The sequence below is a fragment of the Anguilla rostrata genome, chromosome 8 (genome assembly GCF_018555375.3).
Source record: "Anguilla rostrata isolate EN2019 chromosome 8, ASM1855537v3, whole genome shotgun sequence".
NCBI classification, from domain to species: Eukaryota; Metazoa; Chordata; class Actinopteri; order Anguilliformes; family Anguillidae; genus Anguilla; species Anguilla rostrata.
The window spans coordinates 23,188,341-23,202,815 of record NC_057940.1 but is presented as its reverse complement, the minus strand read 5'-3'; the positions used below and the strand labels follow the sequence as shown (position 1 = coordinate 23,202,815).

The following is a 14,475-nucleotide window of genomic DNA, read 5'->3' as shown; positions in this document are numbered from 1 at the left end:
GCTTTGGAGTATAAAGAGTATATAATATGTAGTGACAGCGACGCCCATTGAGCTAACCAAGAAAACGAAATCGCTAATGGAAAAAGCACTGGAAATCTGACGAGGGAACCAATGAACTGTTAAGTGGTTAGTATAATGTATAAATACATGTATATATGTCTATGCAGAATACACCCTGACCAGGTCGCCAATGTATTGTAGGGCACACAAACCATTCACTCAAACACTCATACCTGCCTGGGCTCCAATTAGCAACCTGCATGTTTTTGGAAAACTTTATTGTTATCATTAATATTTTTTATTTCCTTCTCTAAATTAATATTTCTTTGCTGTTCTGTTTATATAACTGCTTTTTGGTTTGGCTGATTTTATTTATTTATTTTTATTTTATTCCGTGCTCCTTGGGCATTGTCTATTTTCTTTGGGGAATAGTTGTCTTCATGTCACACTCCAGCCCAGTAGATGGCGGTGATATACCAACGTTGGTTTTAAAACGACAATAAACTCCGATGAAGAAGAAGACAACAATAACAACAACTTCCGCTTCACCCACTGTGGCTAGCTCACTGTAGCCTACAGTTCTGTGTGCTACCTGCATACTTCTGCTTAAACTGGTGAGTTTCATGGTTTGCTTGAGAGACGTAGGAGCACTGTTTTGATGTGTAAGAATCACTGAATTTCGGTGGTGTACTGTGTGACAATTGGAGTATGTAGTTACCGTTCCGTTAGTTACATGCAAACCAGCTATTGATGGGCTACGTCCAGGCACTCGACAAGAAAGCGGGGAAGTTAATGCTAATACTGGTTGTTACCTGCTGGTTACATTGAATATTTTTAAGGGGAACCCCGCCTGTTGTAGGGCTTAATATGTTGTTACATGACATTTTTAAAAGACAAGTGTTGAATGTTATAGCTAAACAATCTATTAATCTATGTGCAATTGATATATTTGCAGCTATGGAAGAAGCTAGCCATAATGTATCAAAACTGGACCGGTTGGAGAGGGGAGAAGAGATCTTGCCAAATGAGGACTATATTCCTCCGAGCTTTGTTGAATCTGCAGGGCCTGGAGACTCAGACTCCTGCCCACCTGGGACATCTGGGAGAGGAGACAGAGCTGGGAGTAAGAAAAGGTCTGTGAAAATGAAGTCCAGCATAAAAATAGGTAAAAGAAACAAGAGAAAGAAGGTTAATCGCACCCCCAGCCTTGGTTATACTATCCAGCAAGGGGAGGACATGCTTCTCATAATCTCCAATGACCCGACATGGAAAGTTTGGAAGAGAAAGAAAACCAAAGAAGGCAGAAGTAAACTTCGAACTGCTAGGGTGAAAAGGGAGACATCAAAAGTTGGGGTAAAAGGCAAAGTGAATACTCAGAATGTGAAATTTGAAGCAGCTGTACTTTCACATGAACATGAGGCCTATGACAGATGGGGTCAGAACTTGCCAGTGGAAGTTTTGGTGAACATATTCAAAATGGTGGTAAAGAAAGAAGGACCAATACCATTCCTTTGCAGGTAATTTCATTTTCTTTCAATATTTCAATATTTAAAAATAATTAATTTTTTTTTTACCTCTGTACATCTGTACATATCTTGATTTCTACATACTGTCCATTGATTTGTTTACCAGTTTCCAATACATTTGCATTTGTAACAAACATTTACATGAAATTCCTTCAGCATACAGTCCTGTAAGGTGAATCATGTTGTTCATTTAGTAGTTGTACACTTTTAAACCAAATTCCAATAGCTTCTGGCGAATTTGCTTTTTAATCTTTTTTCAGTTCCAAAGTTACAGTAGACTTACCTGCTTGTATATCCTTGGAAAGCTTTGACATATATGTAAATATCCAGTGGAGACAGACATCATCAACATCATAATAGGGCTACATCCACTGTGAAGAGGTAGGGGTGATGGGGAACAGGTGGCATCCACCATTGACCTCCATTTAGAATTGGTTTTTTAAACTTCAATTTGTAATACTTTCCCTTCTTGTTGTCTCCTAAATTTCTGTGTTTTTTTTTTTTTGGTTCCTTGCCTGTAAAAACATGTGTGCCTTACTCCATAATTTGTTTCTATTTGCAATTGCTTATGGGAGTACGGGCTACTTTCATACTATTTAATTATAATTTACCCTTTGTAAAACATAGTATTGATGCTGCAAAGCTGCTGCATTGTGGGCTGTGCCAACCGTCTGCAAAAAATGTGCCAACCGTCTGCAAAATATCTGGACATTACTTTCAGTCTAACTGGCTAGTTAAAACGTATGCAGTATTTAGCTTCCTAGACAATTTGTAGTTACTATGTGTAAGCGAATCTAAACACTGCATATGTATATTTAATCATGAAATTGAACGGACCCAAAAGCCAGCCATCTGTAGTTAGCTAGAATGGCCTCTGTGTTGTATAAGTATATTACTTGAGAGGCAGAGTAGCCTGTACATCCACATGCAATTTTTAAAAAAGAAACAAATTATGGAATTAGATGCTTCGTTATCATTTACTATGTATGGAACCTAAAAAAAACATGTGAGAGGAGACCAGAAGCAAATGTATTGCAAATTATGGTGAAAGTAGCCTATTATGAATGGAGGACCATGGCTGATGTCTGTAAGCAACCTTGGGCATAGCCTTTTTTGATGTCATTGTCATCTGTCCTCTACTTGGTTTACCTTATTCTGTGACATTTCACTTATGATAAATTTTCCAGGATAATGATTTTCATATCGTTATTATATTTTTTGAAATGATGAGATTTCCTCCTCGATCATTTGACCGATTTGCTTGGTATATGGCATATACTCAGAAATAATCATTTGTGATGATGTAATTGGCTGTAAAAATTTTCAGGATTAGCGAATCTCACAGAAAAGATGTGCTATCTATCTTATGAGTCTGCTGTGCTGTGATCAGTAACATGGGCACTCGATGGCATATTACACTAGAAAGGCTTTGTTTTTTGAAAGGTATTGTAATAAATTCCCTGGCTCATAGACTGTTTAATTTTAATGTACACATTGTTCTTATTGATGCCTAAGGGCAGCCAGAGTTTGCCATCTGTGGAGTGGTGCTGCTACTCATCCAGTTTTGTGGAGCAGTGTGGCAATTGGGTACTGCTGGATTGAGCCTGGGAAGACACAGTCACCAAAAATGCAATTGAAAGTTCAGGACACCATAAGATGGTTGGCTGAAAACAGGTAAGCTCTAGAGGTTCACTTTACAGTAAGTTCTACCTTGGGACGTTTGTTCCTCTTAGGAGAAAGGATAAATACTTTTTTGTCTTTTAGATTCTCTCAGCTAAGGGAGTTTCATCTATGTCATTGGAAAAAACATGTGGACTATGTTGTCCAGGTAAGTTGTAATTTTCTTTTTCGAATGTAATTTTCTTGTAAGGTTTTTTTATTTTTGCTTGGAGGGAAGGCTACATATGACCAGTGAGGATATCTCCAAATAAAGACCTTCTAGAGCAAACTTTTATAAGGGTTGCCTTGGATCAGCTGAAGAGGGAGAGGAGGATAGGAAATGTACATGGATTTTTTTTGATTCCATTGTTTTAGTGCTATATGCCTTTTTGGAGCATAAAACTGTTGTGATAAATTGGGGTTAGAGACACAGCTGGGATTACTGGGACATGGCTTAATACAAGGGATGGTGTCAGTATAATGTAGTCAAGTATAAACTCATACCAGTGACAGATGTGGGAGTGTAGCCTTTTGTGTAAAATAAAATCTTAATTTGGAGGTAATTTCAGGAATTAATTCCCTTGCTGCTTGTGATGATAGGTGGAGCAGATAAGTGGTTCTCAAACTTACCCTAACCTTTCCTAACTTCTCTTTAGATGGTGTGATTTATGATTTAGATGATTTAATCATATTTTTATGTGGAAGATGACCAACAACCTTTATGTTTTACAGGTTGTTTCTCAGCACTGCCCCCAGCTCTCTGAACTGATGCTGTCACACTGTTCAGTTTTGACTGAGAAGGCCTTTCAGAATCTTGGAAAAAACTGCCCATCTCTTGAAAGCATCAATATGCAGCACTCGGAGGTAGGCTTCAGAACACTTCACATTAACTGTACACCTAATTCCCTGACAAATTGTTGGTTGTATGCCAGATTAACCTAGCTAATTAATATCCAAAACTATGGTATAGTAAACCCAAGCTCTAATAACTTCTAAAAGTGAAAGTATTAATGAAACAAAAGCCTCAATTTAATGTTGAGTGCAGAAGTCTAATCTAAATCTAATGTTGCAAGTCATGTCTATAGTTGTAAGCATGCAGATTGTGTTTGTGTCCTCTAATATTAAGGGAAATTATTAATTTGCAGTTCCTGGGCCAAAGGTGTGTACATTTTTGGGTCCAGTCTGTGCTGTGTCTTCTGTATCATAGAATTGATTTTAATCACTGGGTATCAGTCAATGGTTCTGTTACATCATAGTCCAACCGTGAATATTTGGGCAGTTCACCCTCTTGTTATCATGGAAATTTTTCTGTAGCTGAATTGTGCATGTTGTCTGGAGGTATGGATATGTTGACATGGAGATAATTACCAGTATCACCAGGGTTTGTGGATGAGTGGGGGGGGGGGGGGGGGATGAATCTCCAATGTGTTGTTGGAGGGCTAATGTGTGGGGGGTTAATTATATTCAAACATTCCATTTATTTTGAAGCAATAAAAAATAAAGTGCAAAGAATATTTCTACTTTAGCTGAAATTTTTAGGTGCTGAGGAGGAAAACGTCTCCATTGGCTGTTTTCATTCAGCTGTCCCTTTTGACAGGCTGTCCATTTAGAGTTCTTAAAAAATTGATCAGTTAGACAAATTACGTAGTGAATTGGCTATTGAGTTATTAACCTTACCAAGTTACATTTCACTCAACTAGACAAGCTTGATTCAACCAAGTAATTAGTGGTGAGTACTATTTTTTGGGGAAAAGACACTATTTCTTTTTTTGAACACCATTTAATCTACAGACGACAGAGAAAACGTCCTACAACAATGTGTTGTCAACTTGATACAAAACATCGGCAGGAAAAAGGATGGTGGCAGGTGTTTTTTTTTCATCTTTGTTAATTTGACAAATTAAAATATGTAAGTGTATGCTATTTTAATGTATAAACCGTGGTTAAAAAAAGTGCAAGATTCTGGTGAAAGTTCAGTGATGCTAGCTGCAGATTTCATGAACAATACATATTACAATATACAGTGCCTTCTAAAAGTATGGTAATGGTTGAGTGAAATTTCTTACTTTTGTGTGTACAAGAAACGCAATGCAGACATCAGCCTTATACTCTCTTTACTTGAAGCTCGTAGCAGTGAGTTAACAATGTGTTTATAGCTTGCATTCTGCTCCACCATTTAACAGCTCAGGGTTTCTGTCTATCAGTTCATCTGCCACTGTCAGACTGGTTGGTGGATACAGAGTTGATCATCTTGATCAAACTTAGCTGATTAGCTGTTAGGTAGCTCAGCAGAGAGCAGCCATCTCCCTTCATGACATAAACAGTGCATTGAGTGTTTCCTGCTTCTGCAGTGCATGTGAACACACCTGTAATGGGAAGTGGGTCAGTGGAGCCATATGAAAATATCTTGATCTTAGCTGGTCTGAGCTGTGGAAGTGGTTTCATTGTTCTGTGAATGGCTCCACTGACAGTGTTCACCGCGGCTCCTGAGTCGATCAAGACTCGAACACCATTCAGTTGTATGTGTACGTGTGGAAGCTTAGCGCTCTTGTCACCGTTGCATACAAACACATAGGCATCGTCACTGCTGGATGAATTTACTCTGGTACTTTTACTGTGTGTGTCCCTAGTTACCCGGCATACTTTATGATGCATGCTATGCTGCTTCCTATGGTCTCCAGATTATCTTGTTTCCTTGTCCTTGTTAGACTGCTTTGGTTTGGATCGACATTGCTTTATGTAGAGGTTTGAGTTCCTGCAACACCTGCATAATCTGCCTTTTGCTGGACAATCAACATCATGTGGGCGTGTGGGTATTTGCCTCCACAGTTCCTTCACTGATTGTTTGGTTTAACCCTTCCCATGCATTTGTGTGTGGCTAGGTGTTTGCCATGTTGTTTTTGTTGCACTGCGTTCACTGCTGCAGTGGCTCCCTGTTCTATGCCTGCTGCTTGGAGTTCAGACAGTTCTGAAGCACTCCTGTGTTCTAAAGGTCTTATTATATTTCTTGGAAAACATGAATTCCCGGGAATCCATGTCCCGGTGTTAAACCCTTCATACCACCTCATCTGTGAAATATGGAAGAGGTAATGGCTTGGGCATGTATGGCTGCTTAAGGAACAGATTCACTTGTCTTTATTAATGGAGGGTAGCAGTAGTAGGTTGAATTTGGAAGTGTACACACAGATTTTGACTGGCTACCTACAAAGAAATTACTCCACCCTCATTGGCCAGGCTTCATTCTGCAGCAAGACAATACTCCAAACTTACAGCCTACGCAAGTAAAGCATTCATCAGTGGGAAAAGTGGAAATTTTTGGACTGGCCAAGTCAGTCACCTGATTTAAATCCAATGGAATGGGCACAACGGATGTCTTGATCGTACAGCTCCACTTCTAACAGCTTTTAGCCACCGGGAATCTGCCAGTTGGTTTACCACATTGTGAAGGAAGAGTTGCCACTCTAAAATTCAGGGGTCAGATATTATTGATCTACATTTTAATTTAAATGATGCCACTAAATAGTGTCTGGTGCTACTAAATTTTTCAGCAGGTAGCAGCAGTGCCACCAGTGGGGAAAAAGTCTTGAGCACTGTACACATAACTGACTTCAATGCCCAAATGAATTAAAGTAAATGTCTTAAGAATTATATTTTAGAATAAAAACCGGAACATGACTTCACTGATAAATATTGTTGCCTGTGTATTAACCTAAATTGGGCCCAGTGTATTTACCTTTCTTGAGATTACATTAAACATGTTAAGAGTGCCCAACTATATTGATTTTTTAAAGCATCTGTGTTCAGTTGCATGGTTGTCAAATAAATATAACACTTTTCGAGGTCTTCAGTTTTTGTGGAAAAAAAAGAGGTTGAATGGCTCCCCTGACCCTCTTTAGATTTTCTGTCTTCATTTATTGCTTTCTTTTTCTTTCTTACTGCATACTTTTAATTGCATATTAATATTATAAATTGCATCTCAAAATTATTTTTGGAGAAATATGCATTATTTTTTTGTGTGCAGGTACAGGTTGAAGGCCTAGTCAGTTTTCTGGAAATGCATGGGAGTCAAATAAGGAAAATTCTCTTTAGCTATGGAGCTAAAAGTGACAGACTTCTCACTGCTCTTGCAGTAAGTTGTACTCTTTCTTTCTCATACAGTTTATTATTTGTTCTTGGTCCAAAGCCACTAAAAATGTAACTGAGTCTGTGTTGTATTTTCTTCAGGGGGGATGCTGCCCTGAGCTAAAACTGTTGGAAATTAACACTAAACTGAACAGTGGATATTGCCAGCTTCCTATCTGCATACAGGCTTTGCAAAGTGGCTGCCCCAAACTACAGGTAAACACAAACCTGCTTAAAAATAAATGTTATGTACGCATGGCACACTGATTCGCAAACCTCAAATTGAATTTTTTTAAATATCTGAAAATGCCTGTGTCATTCTTCACATGGGATTGTCTCACATTGACTGTCTTCTTTCCTCGATGCTATGATTCTGAAATTATTTTGCTGGTACTATAGACACTATAAATGTAGATATTCTATAACAAGGAGTTTAAAAAGGTATAATTTCTCATAATTGCTTTTGCTACTTCTGGATATACTCTGTCAGTCCATGACTCTGAGATTCATATGTGAGCTTCTACGATATGTATTGTGTTTATTTTGGCTATTATTTGGTCTGTATTTGGAGTATATGTTTTAAAATATTGAGAGTATATGTATAAGCCTGTATTTGTAGTATGTATGAGCATGTATCTGTGATATACAGGAGCATTTTTTCTGTATTTAGGTTTTTAGAATGCTGAATGTCACAGCAATGCCAAAAACAGCCAGAAGAGGTCCGTGCTCTGCCTCTGGCTTTCCACTTCTAGAGGAGCTGTGCATAGCATCATCCTCTATGTCCTTCATTATGGACCAAGACCTGATCACTCTTCTCCATGGCTCCCCCCGCCTACGAGTCCTGGACCTGCGTGGCTGTGCACGCATCACCGCCATGGCTCTCTCCACACTGCCCTGTCAAGGTTAGTGTACTTGAGACTCAATGTGGAGAAATGAGCAGCTATGACTATGACTGAGTTGTGGGAAGGGATGTTATACTTACTCCAAGTAAATATCAGTTTCATACAAATTATTATTTAGAAGTAGGGGTGCAACCATTTACTTAAGTAAATGAGTACTCACCATCAGATTCTTAAATGTTTTGAAAAATCTCGAAACATTGAAATCTTCATTGAACTCTATTAAGAGTTCAAACCAAGCTTTTATTTTATCAAAGAGCATTGTTGCGTAGGCCAGCCTTTTTTATTGTATAAATGAGCTGGAAGATAATGGCAATATGGAAGGTATTTGGTGAATTCACTCACGCATCCCTGAGATTAATCAGGCTGTGTTCTCTGATCTCCACAGAACTGGAGTGTCTGTTTTGGGGCCTGTACTCCAGTAGCAATAGCATGACATCATCTAAGAAGGGCATCCACCTGCTGACAGAGAAGTGGAGCCACACCCTACAAGAGCTGGACCTCAGCAGCCAGCCCTTCTCTGAACAGGACTTGGAGGTTGCCATGGGAAATCTAGCTCACAGCACTGGGGCTGATGGATTGCGTTCGCTAAATCTCAGTGGAACTAAGATTACCTCAAATGTCCTCAGGTGTGTCATACAACATGAGTACCTCACTTCATTGGGAAGTAGATTATAACTGACAGCAATACTATTTAAAGTTAATGAGGTTATTGCGTATTATATTTTGGCTTTTACAAAGGAATAATAATTCTAAAATAGCCGAGATGTGTACATATATTGTCTGGAACTTAATGTAATGTGATTTTCTCTTGAAGGTCGAATTAATAAAAGAAAAAACTATATTTAATGTTTACATCATATTTTGCAGGTCAATTATAAGCCACTGCTCAGAACTCAACTACTTAAATCTGTCGTCTTGCCGGTATCTGCCCAGAGGCCTGAAGAGGGTTTATCGTAGTCAAGAGGACATCCAGCAACTACTGGACAAATTGCCATTAACTCGATGAGTCGGGAACATCACCATTAATCTTTTTAAATTTTTTGTTTTTCTTTGTTTTGATTGGATACATCAAAATATGCAAATACAAATGGGAGATTAACACTGACTGCCTATTTTTGCTGTATATAACACAAGTACAGTATTGTACCATACATTTTGTACTATTCATACTTATATGGATGTGGGTCAACATTGTCTGTAGTGTTTAAATGTGATTAAACTTTTGTACTGAACCAAGCTGTGAGTATGCTGCACTCATCTGTTCCATTTCACAGTTTGGAAATTCTGTGCTGCATCTTAAATATATTAGTTTTTATTTGTAATGCACAGAGAGTAAAATGTTCAGCCAACCTGTATATTTCTCTTGGTTATTTCTCTTCCGCTTGCAGAGACAGGTAGTAGTCCCAGTGTGCTAATTATGGTCCCATAAGTACTGTACTAGTATGTGCATGTACTGTATACGTGTGTGTGTATATATATATATATATATATATATATATGTTTGATATATTTTCATTTTTCATTCGATGTCAAGCATCATAAAAATGCACAATAGACATAATAAGATAATAAGACATAATAAGGGCTAATAAGACATAATTATTTTCAGAAAAGCAGATCAAAGAGGCACTGCCACAAATTGTAAATAGTAACAGTAATACAGGGAACAAAGTGCTTTCATTAGAAAATACCAGAAGGAAATTAAGAGTAATTTTAGGGTGTGGTCCAGTGCACGCACGAACGAGCACACTAAGATAGCACCCACCCATAGCCACACCATAACTGCGTGCGCCTGCAAGCCCAATTGCACATCCAGTACATCCACACATTGACAGTATGAGTAAACCAAGGGACCAAACCGCATATTTAAGCAACCTAGTTAAAAGACCTCACTTCATATTCAGCAGTATGTGCAAATACCCCTTTCACACATTCATCCTATATATATATATATTATGAAAAGCCAAACTGGAAATATTTATTGATCTGTGATATATATGGGGAAATTACCCACCAGCAAATTACCTGTCTTTATGAGGAAGAAAATTACACTGCTGCCCCCCTACTGCCGGGATCCCACAAGTATTTCTGTCTGGCCAGCAGAACCTCTACTGTAGAGGCAAATGCGTCAAATGAAACGCTGAACTACTGTATTGAAAACACAGGTGCTAGACCAGGTAACATTAAACGTAGGTTAATAACACTACAAAAGCTTCACCACTAGACCGCAACCACAGGGCCTGGAGGTGCACTAAATAGTTTTGTCAGCGACATCCGCACTATATAATCTACGACGTTTGTCAAGGAAGAACAGACAAAATTTCAGGTAGGCTTCTAACTAGCTAGCTGAACTGTGTGAAGTGTTGGGTGTTTTAACAGTAGTTAGTTAACGTGAGCAAGCTAGTGACCTTGTATAGTAAGCTGGTAAGGTGCATTAAGTTATTTTTCAATGTAAAATAATGCAGCAAACATATTTAACACAAAATTTCTAAAAATCTCCACAGATATATACAATATCAAATCTATTAAGAAAAGTAATGTATCTTGACATATCCTCAGAATATATTATGAGCATGTGTAATTTTGTTAGCTGACCACTACATGAGCAATTATAAGCTGTTTCATTTATGATAAATCTGGAGTGTTCATAATTACTACTACCAATGTAATTTATTTATAATGTGGTTCTCCAGAAATATGCAAAAGTAAAAAACAAACCAAAGAATGCAAAAAGATAGAATGTCCAAATGCATTTTGGATATTGCCACCTTCAGCATGTACAGTATATATTGAAATATTGAACAGATCTTTCTGTGGAACATATCACATTTCTGATCTCCCAAATAAACATTGCTCTCAGTCCACTGGCCACTACTATATTAAGTTTCAGTGTAAGATTAGGCTGAGTTTATAAGGACACAGTTGGGTTTCATGTTCTTTTTGAAAATGTATGTTACTGCATCTTTTTTATTGTATCATTTTATAGGCTTGTTACAGTGTATTGTGATAAGTGCATATCCATATGTATCATATGAACTTAATAATAATGGATGTTAATTGGTAATGAAATGTCTAAATGATAGGTTTCCTCTTTAGACTTTGCGAAGTGTAGCAAGCACTGAGGCAGGTGATTGTTTGCCCTACAAATGATTGTTTTTTGTACAGAGGATGTTGCATTATTTCATTCTTAATATATTTAATCAACCCTTCCCTTTATTTGAGTCTGGGGTTCTTGGCAGCAAATACTCTCTTTTCCTCTGCGGTCTGATCCAATATACCTTCTTACTAAATTTACTTTTTGTGACTGCATATATTTGTAACCACACACACAGGTCAGTTTCACTGTTTCAGAAGTTACTTTAATTACTCAGCCTTGCAATTACTCAGTATATTTACCCATGTTCATATTTCACTATTGTCTTTTGAAGTATAAAACAGCTAAGTAAGACAATTACACAGAAGCACAGGCAAATAAATTGACACTAACAGCAGGGAAAATATTAAATGTACAGCAATTGGTGAGAATATATAATTACAAGACTTGCATTATTATGTTTAGGAATTGGATCTTCAGTGGAATGAAGCTCTTACTGAATCGCTTCAATCATTCTCTTGAAATAGCCTCGCTGACTGCCTGATTGTAGTTCTGCTACCATGGTTAACTTTCAATTTACAAAGAAGCCATGCCACTTGTGAAGTGCATTTATCATTGCCAATACAACGTATGAGCTTCATCTTATACCCCTATACACACCTATTAATAGTCAGGCCAGTGTACTGGAGAAGTACCACAAACTCCACTGATTCTCTATGTGGAAAATCAACAAGCCTTTTTCCCCCCACAACTATAAACTCAAGAACACGTAGCAAATGAATAATCAGGATGAAGAACACACTGTTGAATGTAAGTACCTACTGTGCAAAAAATATGAATGTTAAAGGCAGAGGGTATTATATATTTATCATACAGATACTAAAATTGTACGGCTCAGTCTCTTTCAATAAGAGGCCATGGCCCTCCAAGCAGCAATTCCGTTTTGTCTATGACTGCATGTAAAAATTTCACTTGGATGCAAGTAAGGGTGTTGGAAAATTACATAGGATTCAGGAAAAGTCTGAGAACAGCAATTGCGGTATCCAAAAATAAAAAATGAAAAAATTTAAAAAATAAAAGAAATATACACTTGCAAAAATATTTTGCAGAGGGCATGGTCACGTTAATAACATCCGAAAATATAAAAGTTCTTTTACGGATTTTGGAAAAGTTTTCTAAATTTCCTCAAGCATACAAATAGGATTGAACTCAAAGAATTCTAACCAAACAGTTCACTCATTTTGTTGTAAATTGACAGTAGAAAAAGCTGCAGAGGGTATAGCTTTTCAATTCTATAATAAATTGATTTTTCACTGATATGCAGTTTTTTTAAGTTATTGTTTGATAGATAGCAGAGACAGACCAGTTTTAGGGTCAGTCACACATCTCCCCACAAGTTGCAGGTAAGTTAGGTTCTCCTTAGTGTTGGGGTCAAAAAAGCCCTTGGTGTCATCATCAGGATCTGAGAGAATCTTGTTCATTTCCTCATCAAAGTATCCTCGCTGGTAGGCTACTTCCACAGGCACTCGATGGCTGTGTACCGGGTCAATGATGCCCCCTGTGGCAATCTGTGCTTCTAGAAGGCGAATTCCATGATCCTTTACAATCAGTTCCTTTTTTAAGGCTTGGAACAAGGAGATGATGTTACCTGTATAGGGGTCAGTGTACCCTGTGACTGCCCTTTCTGCTGACAGCAGTTTTTTCTTCAGCTCCGCATCGACAACCCGGGTGGCCACTGCCTCTTCCACAGACAGCTTCCTGTTTTTTAATGGGTCAATGATGAAACCAGTGGCAGCCTGCGCTTCCAGCAATACCAGAGAAGTTCCAGGAGTCAGTATCCCTTTAGATTTTGCTTCACAGATGCTCATGACCTGCTTTGTGGACTGCAAGAATACACCTGCAATGCTGTTTGTTCCCTGTAGGTACTTATGAACAGAGTCCATTTCACTTACGCTTTTGATTGTAACTTTCCTGCACTGAGATCATCATACAGTTTCTTATCATGATTTTAGATTCAAGCAATTCATCAGCAGTCACATCTTTCCTGATGCCATGGAAGTTTTCCTTGTCTTTTCTTTGTGTAATTTCCGTAGTTGTAGATGAAGTCTTCTGCTCTATTATTGTAAGTATGATCTCCATAAGGCGCTCAATTGTGATTTCCCCAGAGGTATACTGCCGTATTAGCTCTTTCCGTTTTTCTTCAGTGATGTACTGGGAATAGAGGAGTTCCCAAAGAGATGTCCTCTGGCCTTCAAATTTTCCTCCTGCTTTAGTTGTGGTAGTGGATTTTAGGACACTTTTTGTTTTCTCATCTACAAAGAAGTAGTCCCCTCCTTTTTGGGCAATAACCAGCAAGCTAAGGCCAGTTTTAGGGTCAGTCACACTTCTCTCCACAAGTTGCAGGTAAGTTAGGTTCTCCTTAGTGTTGGGGTCAAAAAAGCCCTTGGTGTCATCATCAGGATCTGAGAGAATCTTGTTCATTTCCTCATCAAAGTATCCTCGCTGGTAGGCTACTTCCACAGGCACTCGATGGCTGTGTACCGGGTCAATGATGCCCCCTGTGGCAATCTGTGCTTCTAGAAGGCGAATTCCATGATCCTTTACAATCAGTTCCTTTTTTAAGGCTTGGAACAAGGAGATGATGTTACCTGTATAGGGGTCAGTGTACCCTGTGACTGCCCTTTCTGCTGACAGCAGTTTTTTCTTCAGCTCCGCATCGACAACCCGGGTGGCCACTGCCTCTTCCACAGACAGCTTCCTGTTTTTTAATGGGTCAATGATGAAACCAGTGGCAGCCTGCGCTTCCAGCAATACCAGAGAAGTTCCAGGAGTCAGTATCCCTTTAGATTTTGCTTCACAGATGCTCATGACCTGCTTTGTGGACTGCAAGAATACACCTGCAATGCTGTTTGTTCCCTGTAGGTACTTATGAACAGAGTCCATTTCACTTACGCTTTTGATTGTAACTTTTCCTGCACTGAGATCATCATACAGTTTCTTATCAATGATTTTAGATTCAAGCAATTCATCAGCAGTCACATCTTTCCTGATGCCATGGAAGTTTTCCTTGTCTTTTCTTTGTGTAATTTCCGTAGTTGTAGATGAAGTCTTCTGCTCTATTATTGTAAGTATGATCTCCATAAGGCGCTCAATTGTGATTTCCAGAGGTATA

At 38.4% G+C, this 14,475-nt stretch overlaps 1 protein-coding gene and 1 pseudogene across 1 annotated transcript; one reads left to right on the top strand and one right to left on the bottom strand.

Moving 5' to 3' along the window:
* The first annotated feature begins 12 nt into the window (after positions 1–12).
* Positions 13–9,445, top strand: fbxl6 (F-box and leucine-rich repeat protein 6). Its single transcript, XM_064347108.1, has 11 exons — positions 13–126; positions 433–614; positions 956–1,517; positions 3,042–3,200; positions 3,291–3,354; positions 3,918–4,049; positions 7,207–7,314; positions 7,410–7,523; positions 7,978–8,209; positions 8,595–8,835; positions 9,077–9,445. The coding sequence occupies exons 3-11, from the start codon at positions 958–960 to the stop codon at positions 9,213–9,215; spliced, it is 1,749 nt and encodes a 582-aa protein (XP_064203178.1). The 5' UTR covers positions 13–126; positions 433–614; positions 956–957; the 3' UTR covers positions 9,216–9,445.
* Positions 9,446–10,714: 1,269 nt separating this feature from the next.
* LOC135261133 (plectin-like) lies at positions 10,715–14,460 on the bottom strand (annotated as a pseudogene).
* Between the last annotated feature and the right edge of the window lie 15 nt (positions 14,461–14,475).

Coding starts and splice junctions, on each gene's coding strand:
- fbxl6 (XM_064347108.1), top strand. CDS start 958: ATGGAAGAAGCTAGCCATAATGTATCAAAACTGGACCGGTTGGAGAGG. Junction 7,315..7,409: donor GACTTCTCACTGCTCTTGCA/GTAAGTTGTACT, acceptor TATTTTCTTCAG/GGGGGATGCTGCCCTGAGCT. Junction 8,836..9,076: donor ATTACCTCAAATGTCCTCAG/GTGTGTCATACA, acceptor CATATTTTGCAG/GTCAATTATAAGCCACTGCT.